Raw genomic sequence first — 20485 nt, forward strand, 5'->3', positions numbered from 1 at the left:
TTCTGTTGTTTGTGGCACGACCGATTGCTTTTTGACATCTTTTTCATGTTGGCAGGTTTTATTTAGGAGATTTCTTGATGCCGCAGGTCTGGCAGTAATCAGGCCTGAGTGCGGCTGGTGAAATTTAACTCAGCTTCCCGAAACATGTGGTTAGTCCCAGTTCATGATTTGACAAGGAGAGCAAATCATTTTTCACATAAAGCCTGGCAGATTTGGCAATCCTCTTTCCTTTAAAAATAAAATAATTCAACAATCATATAAAAACTGCATTTTGTATTTACTGTGGTTATCTTTATCTAATATCAAAAATGATTTTAAGACAAATTAATAGTCAGAAAAGAGGCAAATGCTTTTTTACTGCCCTGTATACAATCTATTTACAATCATTTTTACCCTTCAGCCATACAAGGCTGATGGGGTATTGTTGTCACTGGTAGTTGCTTTGGATCTTTGGATATGGAAACAAAATCACAATATAAATCAAATCACTTGTAGTAAAATCCAGAACAGCTGCAGAAGGAGTGTGATTACAGATATATATGTCTGTGTGTGTCTGCATACGCACGCACGCATGCACACACACACGCACCATCAGAAACATCAAATCGCCAACCAACAGATTGTCAGGGACAGGAGGGGAGCATAAAAATGAATGTGTCATTAGCACCACCACAACGCAAGGGGGCAGTGAAATTTTCTTTAACAATAGTACTACAGGATCAAACAGAAAACTGTCACTCGAAGCAGGAAATCCAACTACTCTGATAACAGTACGTGGTACCAAAATCTGTCAGACAATCAATGTCTTTGCCACTAATATTCAAAGTATAATTGGGGAAAGCTTTATGTGAGTATTTTACATAAGTACAAGTCAAAGAATCATTCTTCTGCTCTAAAGGCTTAATTGCTGTCTGTATTGGTGTAGGTAGGTGTATCAAGGTTACCCATATGGAAAAGAAATAGTAAAAACTTATATGTGATTTACTCATGAAAGTGGCCACTTTCTCATTACTTTCATATATTGTTTTAGTAAGTATCCAAAACATACAAGCTTCATTATATAATTTTTCAAGGGATCTTATATCTGTTTTATCTCTTATATGCTTTTCATACAAGTTTCAGACAAGACAGATACAAACTTTATAAGATTTATATATATATCTTTTCCATATGGGTAGTAGCAAGTACTTCTTCATTGCAGGAGCGTGTGTGTGTTATATGCAGCTGTGGCTTCCTCCTCTGGAACACCTCGCTTGGTCAGTTGGTCCATTAACACTTCTAGCCCCTCTTCATGGGGCAGTCACAGGCCCAGCATGTCTTTTTTGTTTGCAGTAAGAACAGGTGTCAGAGTGGTTGTCATCTGCCTCAGGTACGCCCTCTGTTTCAGCCATGGAATCCTCTTCCACCATCCTGTGAACCGGGGTGGGCATCTGAAGGAGAGTGACTGTATCATGGAGAAGGTCTTGTTGTCGTTTCTCTATCTTAGAGTGTTTCTTTAAGGTCCGGTGTTATAGGGCATTATGTGGCAATGCAATGTTCCTTGAACCCGGCTTCATTATTGAGTTCAATTCCATTTTATTTATATACCACCAAATCACAACAGCAGCTCCCTCAAGCTGTTTTAAACTGTCAGGTAAAGGCTGTACAATTATAGAGACAAAATAGGAAAAAAACCCTAAAAATCAGATGACCCCCTATGAGCAAATACTTGGTGACAATGGGAAAATCTCCCTTTTAACAGGAAGAAACCTCTAACAGAACAGACTTAGGAAGAGAAGGCCCTCCCATTCCACTTCTAAATACTCCAGGAACAACAAATACACCAGCAGTCTGAAAGTGAAGTGCTCTATTGGGGTGATACGATACTGTAAAGTCTTTAAAATAAGATGAGGCTTGATTATTCAAGACCTTGTATGTGGTGAGAAGGATTTTAAATTGGATTCTGGATTTAACAGGGAGCTAGTGTGGGTGAAATATGCTGTCAGTACTCTTGCTGCAACATTTTGGTTTAACTGAAGTTCTTAGGGAGTTTTGACAATAATGAATTGGTGTTCTAGCCAAGAAGGAATAATTGCACAAACTAGTTTTTCAGCTTGCTCTCAGACAGGATGCTTCTAATTGGAAAAAAAAAACAGTATTATATATTTGTTTACAAGGCACATTAGACTTACGTTACTCAAAAATGACTCCAACATTCCTCACTGTTACTGGAGGCTATGGTAATGCCACCCAGAGTAAGATTAGACTCCATATTTTTAAGGCTACGTTCACACTGCAGGCGAAAGCGCATCAAATCCGACTTTTTTGACCCTATGCGACCCATATCCGATCTTGGTATGACAGTGTGAACGGCACAAATCCGATATTTTCAAATCCGACCTGGGTCACTTTCGTATGTGGTCCTGAATCCGATATATATCTGATATTTTAGAAAGCGACTGCTGTTTGAACGGTCATAATAATAATAATGGATTGGATTTATATAGTGCTTTTCAAGGCACCCAAAGCGCTTTACAATACCACTATTCATTCACTCTCACATTCACACACTGGTGGAGGCAGCTACGGTTGTAGCCACAGCTGCCCTGGGGCAGACTGACAGAAGCAAGGCTGCCATATCGTGCCATCGGCCCCTCTGGCCATCACCAGTAGGCAAGTAGGGTAAAGTGTCTTGCCCAAGGACACAACGACCAGGACAGAGAGCCCGGGGATCGAACCGGCGACCTTCCGGTTACAGATGCGATTCCCAACCCCCTGAGCCACGGTCGCTCATGTCGCATTAAATCCGTCTTTTACGTCATTGACACAAGACAGATGCCAATTAACAGCACCGGAGAAGCGCCCGAGAAGACATCGTGAACGCTTCCTGGCCATCCAGTGTAGATGTTAGTGAAACTGTTGGGAAGACAACATTGGAGAAACGTAGAGCTGGGCGATATGAGATTTTTTCATATCACGATGTTTTTTTCATTTCAGGCGATAACGATATCTATCACGATATAAGCCAAATAACTATATTTGTAAGATTTAAATGTGCCGTTGCTCACAAGTAAAATGTGAAATAATCAGCAGCTTGTTTTTATTTAAATATTTATTTCCCATAATAAGTTCAACAGGGTAGATGTACTTAAGGAACATGAGACTTTTTCAGATAAATAAAGGCAAATATTGCAAACTACACAAAAGGCAGCCGCTAAAGCGTTTAAGTTTCAAAATAGAACAAACGAAACAGACTAATTTGTCAATTCCACTTAGAAACAAAATATTAATTCTAAAAATAAATCTTAGTTTGTTTTACAGAAGAACAGACAAAACTGACTAACTTTTGTCAATATCAAATAAACTGAGAACTAAAAGGAAATTCTCAATCTCTCCTTGTTGTATAGCTGAGCTTTTCAAACAGTTTTAACAGTTACTTTAGTCTGACAAAAGCCGAATGACGAATTAGCGCTTCCAGTCAGAGACTGAGGCTACGTCCACACGTACACGGGTATTTTTGAAAACGGAGATTTTCCGTTTACGTTTTAAAAATAATCCCGTCCACACATAAAGGCAGAAATGAAGGAAAACGCTGCTATGAACATGCCAAAGCAGCAGGTGGCGCTAGATTCCTAACCGTGCAGAAATACTGGCCAATCAGAAGTCTAGAAGCCTCGGTGGGAAAAAGTAAACAAAGCTGGGGCACAGAAGCAGAACCGAGTCGTATGTGTGGACGGACAGTAACTGTGTGTATATGTAAGCATTTAAACACTGCAGAGAGTAGAATTAACAGTAACAGTATTGTAGAAATTCATTTCACCGAAACAATAACGTGGCGCACAGTGTGACGCATGCACCAGTTTATTGTATTTCCAGACTTGCTTTCGGCACAATTTACAGTGCACGCTACTCTGTTTTTTGTCAGACTTGAAATAGCCGAAATACCTTCACACTACGGAACTTCTATGGCTCTTCCGTTCGACAATCTCTCCGGCGTTGGAACCATCATCTGTTTTCTCTTCGGTCACGCTCGGTTGATTTTTCTAGTCGGCACACTCATTTCCTCCATTACGCGCTGGCTCCATTACCCGCTGGCTGCTTCCCAAACAAACACACGTGTGGCTTGGCACTTGTGCTGTACGTAACAAGTCACGCGACGTGACGCTGCGGCTGTGATTGGTTCGGCTCTGCGCTACTTAATTTGGATTGGCTGACCTTTTTTTTTTTTTTTTTTTTTTTTTCTTAAAGAGGACAAGAGCGGCAAGGTCTATCGCGATAGCTTAATTTCTCTATCGAGTAAAAGTTATATCGCGATACATATCGTTATCGTTCTATCGCCCAGCTCTAATATATATATATATATATATATATATACAGAAAGTCAGCAGGTGAATATTGTGCAATATGGAGGGCATAAAATATTGTAGTTTTGAGGGAGCCTGCGACGAGGCTGCCATACTCGGCGACATCTTAGTCAAAAAATGCAGCAGTTCAAAAAGATGTTGATCTAGCTGAGAGCAGTCTTTGATATGTGTTTCTCCATAAATGTAACTTTTCTTCACAACTTCTGACATCATCAGCAACATTAATGCCACGACACCTTTAAAAAAATCCTCAAAGAAGTATCTGTCACATTGTGTCTTAGCAGGAACAGGCTCCAATACTTCGACTTAAGACTGTCAGCAGTCTCAGTGGGACATGGGCCATTGCAATTGGTCATAATTCACCTATGACCTAATAAATATGTTTTTTACCAAAAGAAAACCTGTTTTGTTTTTTTTAATATTTATTTTGATAACTTGATATAAATCCTACAAATCCCTCATGGGCTGTTAAGGATGGGCTTGTTGTTAAAGCTCCAGTAGGTGTGAACATTTTGGTTCTGCTTATGTAAGGAGCAGGAAATGAAATATCATAGCCTTTATGTCTACTTCTTTATCGCTTTATCCCACACCACCTCGACTCCTCATCTGTCCTTGTCCAATACCCTCTTCCTATTTAATCCTCGGAAGTGTTGCCAGTGTGCTCAGTGGTCTCCCAGCAACGGAGAGCAGTGATTTTATAAAGACAAATGGTTGGGGAGAAGAAATGCAATCTATGCAAGTTGACCTTTTTAAGGGGAGGGAGGAGGAGCTTTTAGCAATGCCAGGGTTATAGCCTCTATTCTGTGTTTTAAAGGTTGAGTTGTTGCAATAGAGATCTCAGAAAATCAAAGTTATTCAAACTAATTAACTATATTTTTAATGCTTTCCATGTGCATTTTATCTAGCTAGAATGAAAGCCTTTTACATTTAATTAGTCCATAATTTACTGTTTATTTAACCTGTAATGCACAATGCATCATGGGTTTAATAAAGAGCTTGGGTTGGACGTTATCATTTCTCCGGGAAACTTCTATAGAGATTGAACTTACTTTCCTGCACCAGCCACAGTCTGAGTTTTCATTTGGAGGTTTGATACTCACATAAGGCTGAAGCTGTATGGTCACACTACTAACTCAGTCAAACCAGTGCCTCTCTGTAAGTGGGACCTGAAGCTAACAGGTCCTACTCAAATTCTGAAATTCACACATCCACAAAAACAAAACTGTAACACCATTTCAGCAATCACATCACTCAGATTAGGTTATTGTACTTGGCCCTAAAAATCTTTGAAACATGATGTCTAACCAGATACTTAATCTGTGTAGCATTACCTTGGGCTGTTGTTTTTTGTTTTTTTTTTACTTTATTGTGCTTATTAAACAAACTACTACTTTCTTACAGTTGTGCAATATCTCTAAAATTAGAAACATTGTGTCACCCCTGATGTTAAAAAAACTTTTTTATGAATGTATTTTGGATGTATTTTATTATTGTCGGACTGTCTCAAAAATTCTAATAAGACTTCGCGCCCCTCTTCTGTGGAACCAGCTCCCAGCTTGATTTTGGGAATTTTGTCTCCATTAGTACAGGGTTTTTACCTCATATAAATATAAAGTGCTTTGCAATGACTGCTGTTGTGATTTCGTACTATATAAATAAAACTGAATTGAACTCTTAAAGAAAGCCTTGCCGAGACTTGTGCAGCTATAGTTATGCGAGGTACTATGTGTGCCCCTTGTGTATGAGAAAGAAAAGAGAGAAAGAAATGGTACACCAGTTGTCAGAGTGAATCCTTGTCAGATGAAGCGGAACAGGCCAGTTAAATAAAGATCCAGAGCGGAGATAGTGGGATTAATTGGCCATAATTGGTTAATGTGGTGGTGCTCTAGAATCCATTATTGTAAATGTAAAGTTCAACAACAACGTTGAACGAGATCCAAAGTGTAATTAAAGTGGTGGGTGGGCTCTTTTATAACTTTAGAGAAGCCAATTGAGTCTAATAATAGATTAAATGCTCGGTTGATTCTGTCACTTTCAGCATCTATATGTATATTAAAATCACACACAATAGTTATTTGATCTGAAGTGAGTACTAAATCAGAAAAAAAGTCAGTGGGTTTTTGAGTTTTCCAATTAGGATGGACAAGGCTAAGAGTTAGACTTTCAAATTAAAACTCCATCTGGGTCTATGGTTAAATTTACAATTTACAATAATGGATTACACAGCAGTTGGGAATAGATTTCACCACAGTAGATGTCTTTCTAAGTGTTAGAACTAATTTAAAGATATAATTAATCGTCTTTTGTCATCTTCAATGCCATGTACAAACAGTGTGGAGCAGTTACCTGAACTCTGCTCCATCCAAGGTCGATTATCGTGTTGATAATTTTACATCTTCACGGTATCTGACCCTGGACACTGTAGTTCCTCTGAAAAAGAAAGTCTTAAATCAGAAGTACTTGACTCCTTGGTATAACTCTCAAATGTGCACCTTAAAGTAGAATTAATAATTCGCAAGCTGCAGAGGAAATGGCATCCACTAATTTAGAAGATGGTAAATGGCCTGTATTTGTATAGCGCTTTACTAGTCCCTAAGAACCCCAAAGCACTTTACACATTCAGTCATCCACCCATTCACACACTGGTGATGGCAAGCTACATTGTAGCCACAGCTGCCCTGGGGCGCACTGACAGAGGCGAGGCTGCCGAACACTGGCGCCACCGGGCCCTCTGAAAATTCTAGAAAGAGTAGTCGTCAAACAGCTAACTGATCGTCTGCAGAGAAATGTGTCAAGGTGAGCTGTGTGGCAGGCAGGGGTTGGACCCAAACGCTAGACTCAAAGATGGTAAACTTAGCTTAAAGTGTCCCAAAAAGTTGATTCTGTTCATCTGGACATAGCTTTTTTTAGTGGGAGAAACTTTTCGTCACTCATCAAAGTGACTTCTTCAGTGTCAGCTGACTGCTGGTTTTCCCAACCTTATAAGCAGTACATTTGCACAATAACTGAGACTAGCCCACTGAATGAACAGTGGGCTGTGAGGTCAGTTCTTTGATCATTTAACTTAAAGTGTCAGCTTTACTGCTGGAAAAAACGAACTAAAACTAAGTACATACGTACAACAAGAAACAAACGAAAGATAAACTGGAACTAAGGATCTTGAACTTGGAGCACATGACATGACAATACATTACAAATGTAAGTTTGAGTAGTGAAAATGTCCATACTGAGCACCATACTGGGCAGTGGGCACCTTGACTGGTCTGCAGCTTTGCAGACGCATATGCACTGCACAATTCTCACACCAGTTTGCACTTGCCTAATTTTCCTGCTTCTAATACATCAGCTTTGAAGACAAAATTGTTGCAGGTTTTTTTAATATACATATATAATATAAAATGCAGGCATAGGTCGTGTCCAAATTCATGGGCTGCATCCTCCTGAGGACCCGGCCTTCGCGGTCTACGTGGGCCGGGTCCTCAGAAGGTCGGGTAGGCCGGAAGTAAACGGCTGTGAAATTGGACGGTCTAGCCTTCTGATTTGCGTCACCGCTGTGTCGGTGGAGTTTAATAAACTCGGCTGTCTGCTCCTTGCTATCTAAAATATAACAGGACACTGGCGTAAATTCTCGACCATCTCACACTTCTGTTTAATCAGTTTTCTGTTTGACGTTTAGTCAGCTGTGTGAAAACCAAGGAGGAACCCACCCGGGGGATTAATAAAGTTTTATTTTATCTAATCTAATCTAATCTAACAACAAGAAGAGGGCTTTCAGAGGGGGCAACAAAGAGGAGGTGAGGAAGGTCCAGGTGTTACTAAAGGACAAGATCAGAGAGGCTAAGGACAATTACAGGAGGAAGCTGGAGTGGAAACTCCAGCAGAACAGCATGAGAGAGGTGTGGAGGGGCATGAAGACCATCACTGGATTCAGGCCAACCAACAGCAGGGGAGCTGAGGGAGGTGAGAATAGAGCCGACGAGTTGAATCTGTTTTTCAATAGATTCGACACCACAGTGTCTGCTCCCACCCCCACAACCTCACCTGCAGTCAGCCTGGAATCCAGAGCCACACCACTGTGCCAGCCTCTCTCTTCACATGTTGCCTCCTGTGAGATTCCTGACACCCCTCCCCCACCCATCACCTTCACTCAATACCAGGTTGAGATGCAAATGAGGAGACTTCACTCAGGCAAGTCTGCTGGACCAGACGGAGTGAGTCCCCTTGTCCTCAAGGCCTGTGCCCCCCAGCTGTGTGGAGTCTTTCATAAACTGTTTATGCTGAGTCTGAGTCTGCAGAGGGTCCCGGTGATGTGGAAGACATCATGCCTCGTCCCTGTACCAAAGACGCCTCGTCCCAGTGGCCCCCAGGATTACAGGCCCGTGGCACTGACCTCCCACATCATGAAGACCCTGGAAAGGCTCATCCTGGACCAGCTGCGACCCATAGTAAGACCACATCTGGATCCCCTTCAGTTCGCTTATCAGCCTCGTCTCGGAACAGAGGACACCATCATCTACCTGCTCAATCGTGTCTACACCCATCTGGACCAGCCGGCGAGCACTGTGAGGGTCATGTTTTTTGACTTTTCCAGTGCTTTCAACACCATCAGGCCGACCCTCCTGGGTGATAAGTTAGCAGCGATGCAGGTGGATGCTTCTCTGGTGTCCTGGATTGTTGATTACCTGACAGGAAGACCACAATATGTACGTCTCCCACAGTGTGTGTCTGACAAGGTGATTAGCAACACAGGGGCACCACAGGGGACTGTCCTCACCCCCTTCCTCTTCACCCTCTACACCACAGACTTCAGCCACTGCACAGAGACCTGCCATCTTCAGAAGTTTTCTGATGACTCTGCGGTGGTTGGATGCATCAGCAGGGATGATGAGACAGAGTACCGGGCTGTGGTCGACTCCTTTGTCACGTGGTGTGAGCAGAATCATCTGCAGCTCAACGTGGCAAAGACCAAGGAACTGATCGTGGACTTCAGGAAGACCAGGAAACACTTGACCCCTGTTTCAATCCAGGGGGTCAGTGTTGACATTGTGGAGGACTATAAATACCTTGGAGTACACATTGACAATAAACTGGACTGGGCTAAAAACACCACAGCACTTTACAGGAAGGGCCAGAGTCGTCTCTATTTTTTGAGGCGACTGAGGTCCTTCAACATCTGCCAGAAAATGCTGAGGATTTTCTATGAGTCTGTGGTGGCCAGTGCGATCCTCTATGCTGTTGCATGCTGGGGGAGCAGGCTGAGGGTCGCAGATGCCAACAGACTTAATAAACTGATCCGTAAGGCCAGCAATGTTGTGGGGATGGAGCTGGACTCCCTCAAGGTGGTGTCGGAGAGGCGGATGCTGTCCAAGATAAAGACAATGTTGGATAACACCTCCCACCCACTCCATGACATGTTGGTCAGTCACAGGAGCTCGTTCAGTGAGAGACTGAGATTACCGAAAAGCACCACTGAACGACACAGGAAATCATTCCTGCCTGTGGCCATCTCCCTGTACAACGCATCCACTTAACACACTGTTTGCTGCTACAACTACACATGTTTCTTTTCCAAATATTTATTTATAAGTGACTTATGTATGTATGTATGTATATATTGTACTATTCTTAGTTAGCGTATTGTCTGTCTTGTCTTAATGTTGGTTTAAAATGGAGCACTGTAACAAAAAATAATTTCCCCCAGGGATCAATAAAGTATTCTGATTCTGATTCTGATTCTGATTCTAATAACTTTAATCTCAGCCAAACAGATTTACTCACGAACAAATAAAACACTGAAAAAAGCCCAACAATAACATTTTTAGTTTTTCTAAGTGACTTATATATTACGTTTAACCCGAGCAGCGAAAGTCCGCGGTGATCTGAAAATGATGTGCCGGGAGTTGTGCCGTTCTCGGCGGCTTTAGTGACCCTCGAGCTCCCGGCTAGCTATCGAGCTGGTGGGTAACAGACGTCTCTGAAAACGTCGAAACACTTTTGGAAATATGCGATATTTTGATAAACCGAGCAGATATTTGAAGTTTACACACCCACATTCTCGCCTGAAAATATGTTAAAAGTTTATTTTGTGACCCAGAAAGATTAATAAGAGTAATTTTAAAACTTAGTAGCGGCCGCCATTATTGGAAACTGGAGTTTGGCTGGGCCACGCTATGAATTCTGGGATATGGTGGGCCACGAAGGACACACCCGACCCATCCTTCAAATTCGGGGAAAAGGAGCACGCATTTGTCGGCTGCATTCGGAGGAGTCTACGAATTTGTACAGCCTTCGGCGCGTCGCTGTGACGTAATCGGTGTACAAATGCGTCCTCAGGAGGATGCAGCCCATGAATTTGGACACGACCATAGTCAGAAGATGTTCTGAACATGTAATTTGTTATGCTGGCCTCCCAAAGTGCACAAAAGGACTATTTATTTTAAAAAAAAACAAATAAAAGAAAACATGGTAGATGGTAAAGCAGTCCCTGTCTACTTAGAGACAGAGACTCGTTTTGCATGCACTGGATGACTTTTGCTTTTGTACAGAGTGCAATTTTACTTTGCTTTGGTGGCCATGTTTGCCTTGTTGTCTTCTGCAGTTACTTGTGGAGGCAGGAAAATAGCTGCCGCTGGGTTTTAGTGGGCACCTGGATTCGAATGAAACACACCTCTCCCTTGTGCCATCACAACACTTTGTTAGCTGTGAAGACAGCGTGGAAGTTGCTGTAGATCGAAAGTTCTCTGGTGTCCATCCAACCAGTGTAATGGTTGGATGGACACCAGAGAACTTTCGACTTTTAGACCTGTGGATAAAGAAGCCGTCCATCCAACCAGTGTAATGGTTGGATGGACGGCTTCTTTATCCACAGGTCTAAAAGTCAAAACCAGAGCCAGAATTAGTGTGTACTCTGAATTGTGAGCTAGTGCAATTGAATTAGTGATGTTGTGGTATGTGAGTACTTCAAAATATCCAGCTTGGAAACATCTTTGGGCTTTAAAGAGATATGCAACTGAATGTCGCCTTCATAACAGCGAGAATTGTCACTGAGAGTTCCTTAAAAGTGCTTAAAATGTGCTGAAGAGGAAGAAATCATAACAGAAACAATAAAGGCCCAAAACAGAACTTTATAGTAGGAGAAGTCGAAGAGAACCAGAACTTAAAAACAGCCACAGACAAGAAACATTGAGACAGATATCATCCAATACTAGACATTAGTATCTCAGCCTATTGATCAAAATGTTCAACGGTATCAGTAAGGCAGAGGTCAAGGCAGAACAAAACTTCGCCTGCATCAGTATGCAAAATGTCACTGCAGACGCTAAGAAGGGCTGTCTCTTTGGAACAGTTATAAGATGTAAACTGGTAAGTTTCAAATCTTAGCAGTAAACTGTAATTTTCAAATTGGTCTTTAAATTCTTTAAAGAAGAGAAGGGTCAAGATTTTTTCAAAAAAGAGGGTGGATGACAACATTTTTTATTTAGTTTTTTTTAAACCTGTCCTGTCCGGCAGTTTTAGCAAACAGATTCAGTTCAGTTTTATTTATTTAGCACCAAATTACTATAACAGTTGTCTCAACGTGTTTTATGTTGTAAAATAAAGAGCCTACAATGATACAGAGAAAAAAGAGAAAACCAATTAGATGAGCCCCTGTAAGAAGTGCTTTGGCGACAGAGGGGAGTGGGAAAAAATCTCTTTTAACAGGAAGAACCCTCCAGCAGAACCAGGCTCAGGGAGAGGTGGCAATCTGCCACCACTGTTTGGCAGTAAAGGGAGGAAGATAGGACAAAAGACATGCTGTGGACAGGAGCCAGATATTAATATGAACTAATGATTAAATGCATTTCATTAAAATGGGATTCCTCCAGAAGCCTAGATCTACTGCAGCATAGCTAATTGAGGATTCCAGGTCACCTGACCCTGCCCTAACTATATGCTTTATCAAAATGGAAAGTTTGAATTCTAATCCTAAAAGTAGAAAGTATGTCTGCTGCCCAAATCCAAACTGGTTGCACAAGGCTGAAGCCTCTTAACCCCCATTCCACTTTAAATACCCTTGGAAACACAAGTAAGCTCCCAGTCTGAGAGTGACGTGCTCTAATGGGGTGGTGCAGTACTTTGTTTTTAAATTCAATTTTGGATTTAACCAGGGAGCCAATAAAAGGAAATATGTTCTCGCTTTCTAGTCCCTGTCAGCGTTCTGCTGCATCATTTTGGATCAGCTTTTCAAGGAGTTCGGGGAAACATCCTGATAATAATGAATTGCAGTAGACCAGCCTAGAGGTAATAAATGCATAAACTAGTTTTTATGTCTTTAAGACATTTCTGCAGGTTAACTAATTTGGCTATTTGCCTCTCAAGTTTATCTGCACCTTAGACATTGAGGGTTTTAGGAGGGAGGTGTGGATGGGCTCTGTTGACCAGCTAGTTAGGCTGGCAGATGGAGTATGTAGCCACTGTAATTCTATCATTTTGCAATCTGCCCCTACAGGTTGGAGTGGGTGGAAATCATTGAGCCACGGACACGGGAGCATATGTATGCCAATCTGCTAACGGGTGAGTGCGTGTGGGACCCACCACAGGGTGTTTGCATCAAGCGTACCGGTGAGAACCAGTGGTGGGAGCTGTTTGACCCCAATACTTCACGCTTCTACTACTATAACGCCTCCACCCAACGCACAGTGTGGCATCGGCCTCAGGGATGTGACATCATACCCTTGGCCAAGCTGCAGACTCTGAAGCAGCACACAGATGCCACCATCACTCGTCCTCCAGGTGGCGGGCGGCGAGCATCTGCTGACAACAGCCCAGGACGGAACAGCGAAGTCAGCCGAGAAGGAAGCACCTCGTCCTCCCTTGACCAGGAGCTGTCCGAAAAACAAGGCAACAGAGAGGAGGCAGATAGGTAAGACTGAGTTAGTTACAGGTATACAGCACACTAGAACAATGCTTAGGGTAATGTTCAGCCTTTAGAATGGCACTGTGCAACCTCTATGATGCACCCCCCCCCTCCCCCCTCCCCCAGTCTACCCAAAAAAACCCCACTTAGTTATGTGAATATGAGACAAGAACACATGTATTTCTCACTTTCAACACAGATTTTTTTAACGGCATGACAGTAAGTCATACAATAGTGGTACTTTACCTTTTTACTTCAGATCTACAAGTCTGTTATGCCATATCATTTTTATCTGCACGTTGAAGCTTTATCATGGAAAGAAGAAGCCATATGTGAATATGATGTAGAAACACCCATCTTCTCTGGGCAAAAACCCATGTCAAAATGACTGAAACAAAAACGAAAACTGTTCTGTGGCCAGAGAAATAAAAACATTCTCATGAAATCATTTTTTAAAAGCATGTGTGCAACATCCTCTAAGCTTTAGAGGAGAAAGACCATCCAGCTTGTTATCATTTCTCAGTTCCAAATTCTGCGACAGTGCCTATATAACTGGTAGGTTGTACGTATTGAAGGTTTTAGATCAAAATATGCTCCCATCCATCCAGTGTCTTTTTTGTAGATGTTTAAGCATTTCCACATACTGAAAAGATGCTGCTGATGCACGCTCTGATCTAGTCTGTTCCCTGAACTCAAACTCTAATTTTAAAATTATTTTCAAACCTTGCTGAATTTTTCGAATCCAGTTGCTGTTTGTCTTTTGGTCTTTCTGCCTTTTACTTTTGTTTCTGTAACTGAAAAGAATGCTCTGTTGTGATTGAGTGACTGGCTCACAGAAATATAACTTCCTTTCAGAAACCCTTTGGTTGCGTTTGCAGTATGCCTTGGGACGTTACCCACTGGTATTTTAAACTGCTGTCCAATCACGTTTGCCGCATTTGGTCAAATCTGAGCAGAGTTTAGTCCTGCGCAGTTCAGATTATATTCTACTACTACTATCAGCAGTGACATCATCATTAAATGGTAGTGATCCCGTTCTGTTGCAGGCATATTACTTCATATCATGAGCTTTTGCTCTCTTTCTGCATGCTTTTCTCTTCCCATCATTTAGGAACAAGTTAATCTTGGTTTTATTACCTTATAATAACAATCACTTTCAGATAAATGTGATTATGAGGTATTTTCTAATAATTACAAGATTAATTGTAACAGAGTAACTGGAACAGGAATTGATAAGTTCAAAATGAACTTTAATATCCTCTAACTGCATCTATTCTTTTCTTTTTCAAAATGTCTCTCCTCTCTTTTTTTCTGCTCTCTTCTACCAGGACCTCTCCCTTCAGGTGGAATACTGGTACAAAAGAGCGAATGCTGATCAAGGTGACAGACAGAGAGCCCAGCTTCTTGGCCCATCAGGGAAATGGTTACTCTCCCTGTGACCCCTCCAGCCCTAGCACTCCTTCTGGAGGGGGCACCACCTCACGAGCTCGCTGTCCCTCTGGAGGAAACCCTTCTTCAGAACCTGACAGCTCCCCAGTTCTTTATGCCGACCGCCGTCAGTCTCCTTTTCTTAAGCGGGCAGAGCTGGGTGGCTCAAACACCCATCGACTCACTTCAGCTGACTCCCAGCCTCCTTCACCCCGCTACACCTATGAGCCCCCACTATATGAGGAGCCGCCAACAGACTTTCAGTCCCCACCCATCTATGAAGAGCCTCCCACTGACATGCACCTCTCTGATTCTTCTTCCTTCTACAGCACTGGCAAGTCACCTGCTCGAAAATCTTCAGTCCCCCTTTACCACTCCCCCAAGCAGGGACAGTCACCCTATGGCCAGCTGGTTCTGACCAGGCAGAAGTGTCCCGAAAAGACTCAGAGTTTGGAGTACAGTCCTGTGGGCAAGGAATATGTTAAGCAGCTGGTGTACGTGGAGCAGTCTTCTTCCAGTCCTCGATTCAAGACAGCAGACCGTCTTCTGCGTTACGGCACAACCGGTGGCTATGGAAGTTCATATGGGGGGTCCTACACTCTGCAACACAGCCAATCTCTGATCAGAGACCCCCGCCTCCTGCTGGACTACAGTGGAGAGGGTGGAGAGGGAAGCCAGAGGTTAGTTTATGAGGACTCCATATCCTGGACGTCCAGCCAGACACATTCCCTCTCTTCTTCTTCTACAGCCAGGCCTGGGGCTTTCTCTCCCTCTGGCAACCGCAAACGCAAAAGCCGCAAGCCATCCCTCCCACAGGAACTGACTCGGTATGGGGAGGTGGAGCTTACTGGGACAGCATCTGAAGCCATGCTGGCTCAGGCCAGACTTGCTTGGGAGGCTCAGCAGGTGATGAAACAGAGGTGCAGTTGGGATTCTGGGCAGGGAGGTGGTGCTTCCCAAGCTGGCAGCTCTAAAGATGGCTATGAGAGCGACGGAGCAGTGCCTCTGCCATTACCGGGACCAGTGGTGAGGGCTTTCAGTGAGGACGAGGCACTAGCACAGAGCGATGGCCACCACTGGAAACGAAGTACCTTTGAGCGGCTGGGGTTCCCTCAGGCCCTCCTGGAGAAAAGCCTCTCTGTTCAGACCAACCTGGCCTCCCCTGAACCTTACCTTCATCCCTCACAGGTACTGCTGCATGCTAGAATTTTCTAGCCATATTTAGAAGGATAGGATAATTCCATTATTATTGCTTTTGTAGTTCAGTTACCATTGCTAATCTATAACAGCTTTACTTAATGGGGGATTTATTGTGTGTGTGTATGAATAAATGTGTAAGAGATGGATAACGTGGCGCCACTTCCTTTGTACAAGAGTAAAGACAGAATTTCCCACTTATGGGGGCTGCCCATCTTAATTTTTGGAGTCTGTAAGTCATTGTGTCAAACTCCCATACACACGCCCCCCCTTGCACTTTCATTTCATTCAATCTGGTGGTGTATTTATTGGAACTGACGGCTCATTAAATTAAGGTAAATACAACCACATGCTGATATTTTAAAAGGCACCCAACATAGCATACTATAGGTCTATGCTACATCATTTTGTAGCCAATAGTTTAAAGCATTAGCTAGCTTAGCAGTAGCTAACACTGTCTCTTTCTCAAAACGAGTCCTTGTGTGTATTTTTGTGTAACTGTAAAATGTTGTCAGTCGCAGCTTAAGTACTGTTAAAGTTCAGCGTATGTATCAAGTCAACTATGCTCAAAATGCACGGACATCTTTCTCCGCCCATTTTATGAAGGATGCATCGGTGTGGACTTGCATGTGCTTGGTACAGCCAATTATTCCAGAATGTATTTTGTTTGAAACTCAAAAGCAACAATGGCAGATGAGAGTGGCCACAAAACTTTAAGTGACATTTAAAATATAACTTTCTGTGACACAAATAAATATTGCTGGGCATCGATTTTGATTTCTCTGATTTGATTCCAATTCACAAGGTCCTGATTTGATTCGATTCGGTTTCGAAATATTATAATTCTGATCATTTATCAGTACATATCCATATATAAAAACAAAGCTGACACTTGTAAGACTTCATCAGTAAGCATCACAGCAGATGAATTTGTGTCGAAGTAACTGAGGATAAAATGCAGAAAAACATGAAGGAGATTTTGCTGGTCTAGCTTTTTATAGCAGACAACCGCCTTAAAAATATTCTGCAGTAGATCAGAAATGGAAGAAAACTATGAATCAGCATATGAACATTACCTGATGCTGCTGAAGTGAAGCAGAGCAAAGTTACAGAGGTTTTATTAGAGACACAACTGAGAGTTTTGCAATTTGGAATCATTTGTTAAAGTTTACATTTCTTTGTATTGGACAGCAGAAATGAGGCTAAATTATATATTTCAAATACGTATTATCCCCTCTGGTTACCCTGGTATAAATGCCACTTAATTGCAGTACCTCAGAGCTGAAATAAAGGTGATCTTTCTCCTCTCTGACAGACTACAAGTTCTGAAGTTCCGCTCTTACGCTTTTTGTACACCTCTGCTGACACCTGAAATGTGAACTGTTTAAAAAAAAAACCTTTATATACTAACAGATTATCTATTACTGTAAAAACCAACAATAACCTTTGACTCAGTGGTGGTTCTTAAATGGAGAGCTGCAACGATGAGATAATAGTGCCGTTCTGAGGGGTATACATTGAATGAAATTCAACACAGTCTGGCTTGCTTTGCATTAGCTGACTCTATAATACCTAAAACCTTAGTTGGAAATAGGGCTGCCACAAACGATTATTTTGATAGTCGACTAGTCACCGATTATTTTTGCGATTAGTCGACTAATCAGATCATCATCCATTGGACGTAAAACGTATAGCTTATTGCACCAGCAGCATCTGCTCTTATATAACTATCATTAGCTTACAGCTTTAAGTGTTTAAGGTCTGTGCTAACAAAAAAAAAAGACAAGATGATAGCTTATTAAATTTTAATGAAATTTGCAGATTGTTTCGGTGAAGTTTAATAAACTCAGCCCTCTGCTCCTTGCTATCTAAACTATAACAGGACACCGGAGTATATTCTTGAGCATCTCACACTTCTGATGATCAGCTGTCTGCTTGAAGTTTATTCAGCTGTGTAAAAACTATAACTTTAATCTCAGCCAAACCGATTTACTCAGGAACAAATAAAATACTAAAAAAAAAGGCAAACAATAACATTTTAAAGTTATCTAAGTGACTTATATATCATGTTTAACCTGAGTAGCAAAAGACGGCGGTGGGTTTGAAAACGATTTGCCGGGAGTCCAGTGCTCTCACGGCTCTAGTGAGCCTTGCCCCACTATCGAGCTAGTGGGTAACAGACGTCTCCGAAAACGTCGGAGCGCTTTTGAAAATATGTGGTGTCCTGATAAACTGAGCTGATATTTGAGGTTTACACAGCTACATTCTCGCCTGAAAATATGTTAAACGTTTATTTTGTGACCCAGAAAGAATAATAAGAGTAACATTAAAACTAACTAGCTGCCGCCATTGTTGGAAACTGAGCTGGGCTGCGCTATGAATTCTGGGACACCGCTTCTTCTTCTTCGGGGTTTAACGGCAGCTGGCATCCTTGTACATGCAGTGCTGCCATCTTCTGTTTCAGTCCGTTATTACACTCTTAAATCCTGCTATTATTCCTGCGTCTTTTGTGATCTTACAAAGCTTCAAACGACGCGTCGACTATTAAATTAGTCGTCGACGATTTTGATAGTCGACGTAATCGTGACTAGTCGACTAATCGTGGCAGCCCTAGTTGGAAATAGTGGGTATCACAATGGTGGTTATGAAGTTTTTCCACTAAGCCAAGCTTTCTGCTTCAAGCTTTCAGTGTACTTGGATAAAAATTGGTGTTTTGTAGATCTCTGTGGAAGAAGCCAAGCTGTTCCTTACTAAAACACAAAACGATCCCCACTTCAGTCAAAGATGTTACCAGATGATTAAAAAAATTATGATGATGCACTGCACACTACATGCTTAAAATAAAAGAATCGGTGAAAATGTGGCGCTTCCAGATGATTTTTAAACTAAAAGTAAACACAAACCACCCCCGACCAGGTTAAGGGCTCAGCACAAGTTACAAGTAAAAAGATCCACACGGAAAACTGACTTTCAGCTAGGGTGTGCTGGCTTTGTAGTACACCCTAGTTCAGTCGTGATGAATCATGGTCACTGACAGGAAAACAGCAAAACATATAGAGACACATGCTAGTCACATTTCTTTATTAATCATGTTACTTTTATTTGGTGGACATCAGCAGTGTTATCACCAAACTGAGGTATTAGCAAAATACTGGACTGATACTACAGGCAGCTGATGATGAGCTTGAGCTTAAGAAGAGAAGCCTGTTAAAGTATAATGCCCATAATAAAAGCACAGTAAGGATAACACTAGTTCGTGACCAGGCAGGCCCAATGACTTTTCTGTTTCTCATATAAAAAAGAGGTTTTAGTGCCTCATTTTCAGTCCCCTGCTGCAGGTCTTAACATTCTTCCAGAAAGGATGTGCTCTAAGCCTTTGTCAGAGCAGTGATTGAATGAACATATGCAGAGGCTCAGACATGATTGCAGACGCGCTGAGAGAAGATGGAAGAAGGATGAGCTGTATGTTTCCTTACATACTTAGGGACTGTCTCTCTGTTTACCAAGAGGCTGTACAGACTGCAAAGACTGTTTATCTCAAACCTAATGTCCACAAATAGACACAAGCCTCAGGTACTATCTTGTAAACCTTTCAACCTTCACTCTTGCTGCTATCCTTTTGCCACAAATAACTCCTGACACTTGTCTCCAGCAACTCTACCCTGGCCCCCTCTCTTTTCCACCTCTTGTGTCCTGTCAATTGCTTTGGAAATATTACTGATTAACTGAGGAAAAATAAAGTTATTTTGCTTGTTTAAAAATGAGGCAAAAACAAGTTGTGACAAAAATAAATAAATAAAATCTAGATAGTGATTCCTGGACTCCAGTTCAGAAAGGTCTACAGAATCAGAATCAGAATGGGGTTTATTGCCAAATGTTGAGCAGGTTTACAACATTAGGAAATTGCTGCGGTGCTTCAGTGCAAACATGCTGTCATAAATAGCACTTAAATAGACATGGAAAAAAATAAAAGTAGGGATAAGAATTAAAAGTGCTACGTGGAAAGATATGTGCATGAGATATACATGAGATATATACATGAGAATAAGAATTAAGAGTGCTACGTTGAAAGATATATACATGAGTGCAGGTGGTGATCAGTGCCAAACATAGAATGATGCAGGGACACAGCGTAGGGTCATGTGTTAGTACAGAGGGTTTCTCCACACGAAAACTCTACAATTCATCCAGAAATCTCGTGCAGAGGTGAGTCGAGGTCATTAAATCAAAAGCACATGAACATTTAGGTAATTGCCATTAGCTTAGTGACCAGGTGTAGAATGAAGGTCTTCCTCAATCTTTACGAGTAAGCAGCAAATCATATGATTAGAATTTTATAGCAAATCATATGATTGGAATTTTATAGATTGTATTCATATTGGCCAGATGTGTATAATTATCAACCAGGGAGTCATCAGGCAGCCCTTCTTATACAAAAGATGCATGACACCTTGATAAAAGGTGAGTCTAGAAGCCTTTTTGCAGACTTTGTTATGTGTGGAAGTGAGCGGGTTAATTACACAGTGCAATTGTGGCAAGAGGTAGAGGCGTTACTGAGCTCAGGTGGAATAAAAGTAAACTTCTTTCTAGTGTCCAAAACAGCACTGTCTGTTCCTACGAT

The 20485-nt window shown here is 41.9% G+C and overlaps 1 protein-coding gene across 1 annotated transcript in view; it reads left to right on the forward strand.

The window, feature by feature from the left end:
• The window catches only part of arhgap39 (Rho GTPase activating protein 39), a 57998-nt gene that overhangs the window by 9216 nt on the left and 28297 nt on the right, over nucleotides 1-20485 (forward strand). Inside the window, exons 2-3 of the mRNA XM_085251503.1 lie at nucleotides 12832-13245; nucleotides 14568-15855. Coding sequence (XP_085107629.1) covers nucleotides 12832-13245; nucleotides 14568-15855 — 1702 coding nt within the window. The remainder of the gene's footprint in view (nucleotides 1-12831; nucleotides 13246-14567; nucleotides 15856-20485) is intronic.

This window comes from Mchenga conophoros, linkage group LG17, assembly GCF_057382185.1.
Source record: "Mchenga conophoros isolate Kocher_MC1m ecotype Shallow Benthic linkage group LG17, M_conophoros_male_GT1.1, whole genome shotgun sequence".
NCBI lineage: Eukaryota > Metazoa > Chordata > Actinopteri > Cichliformes > Cichlidae > Mchenga > Mchenga conophoros.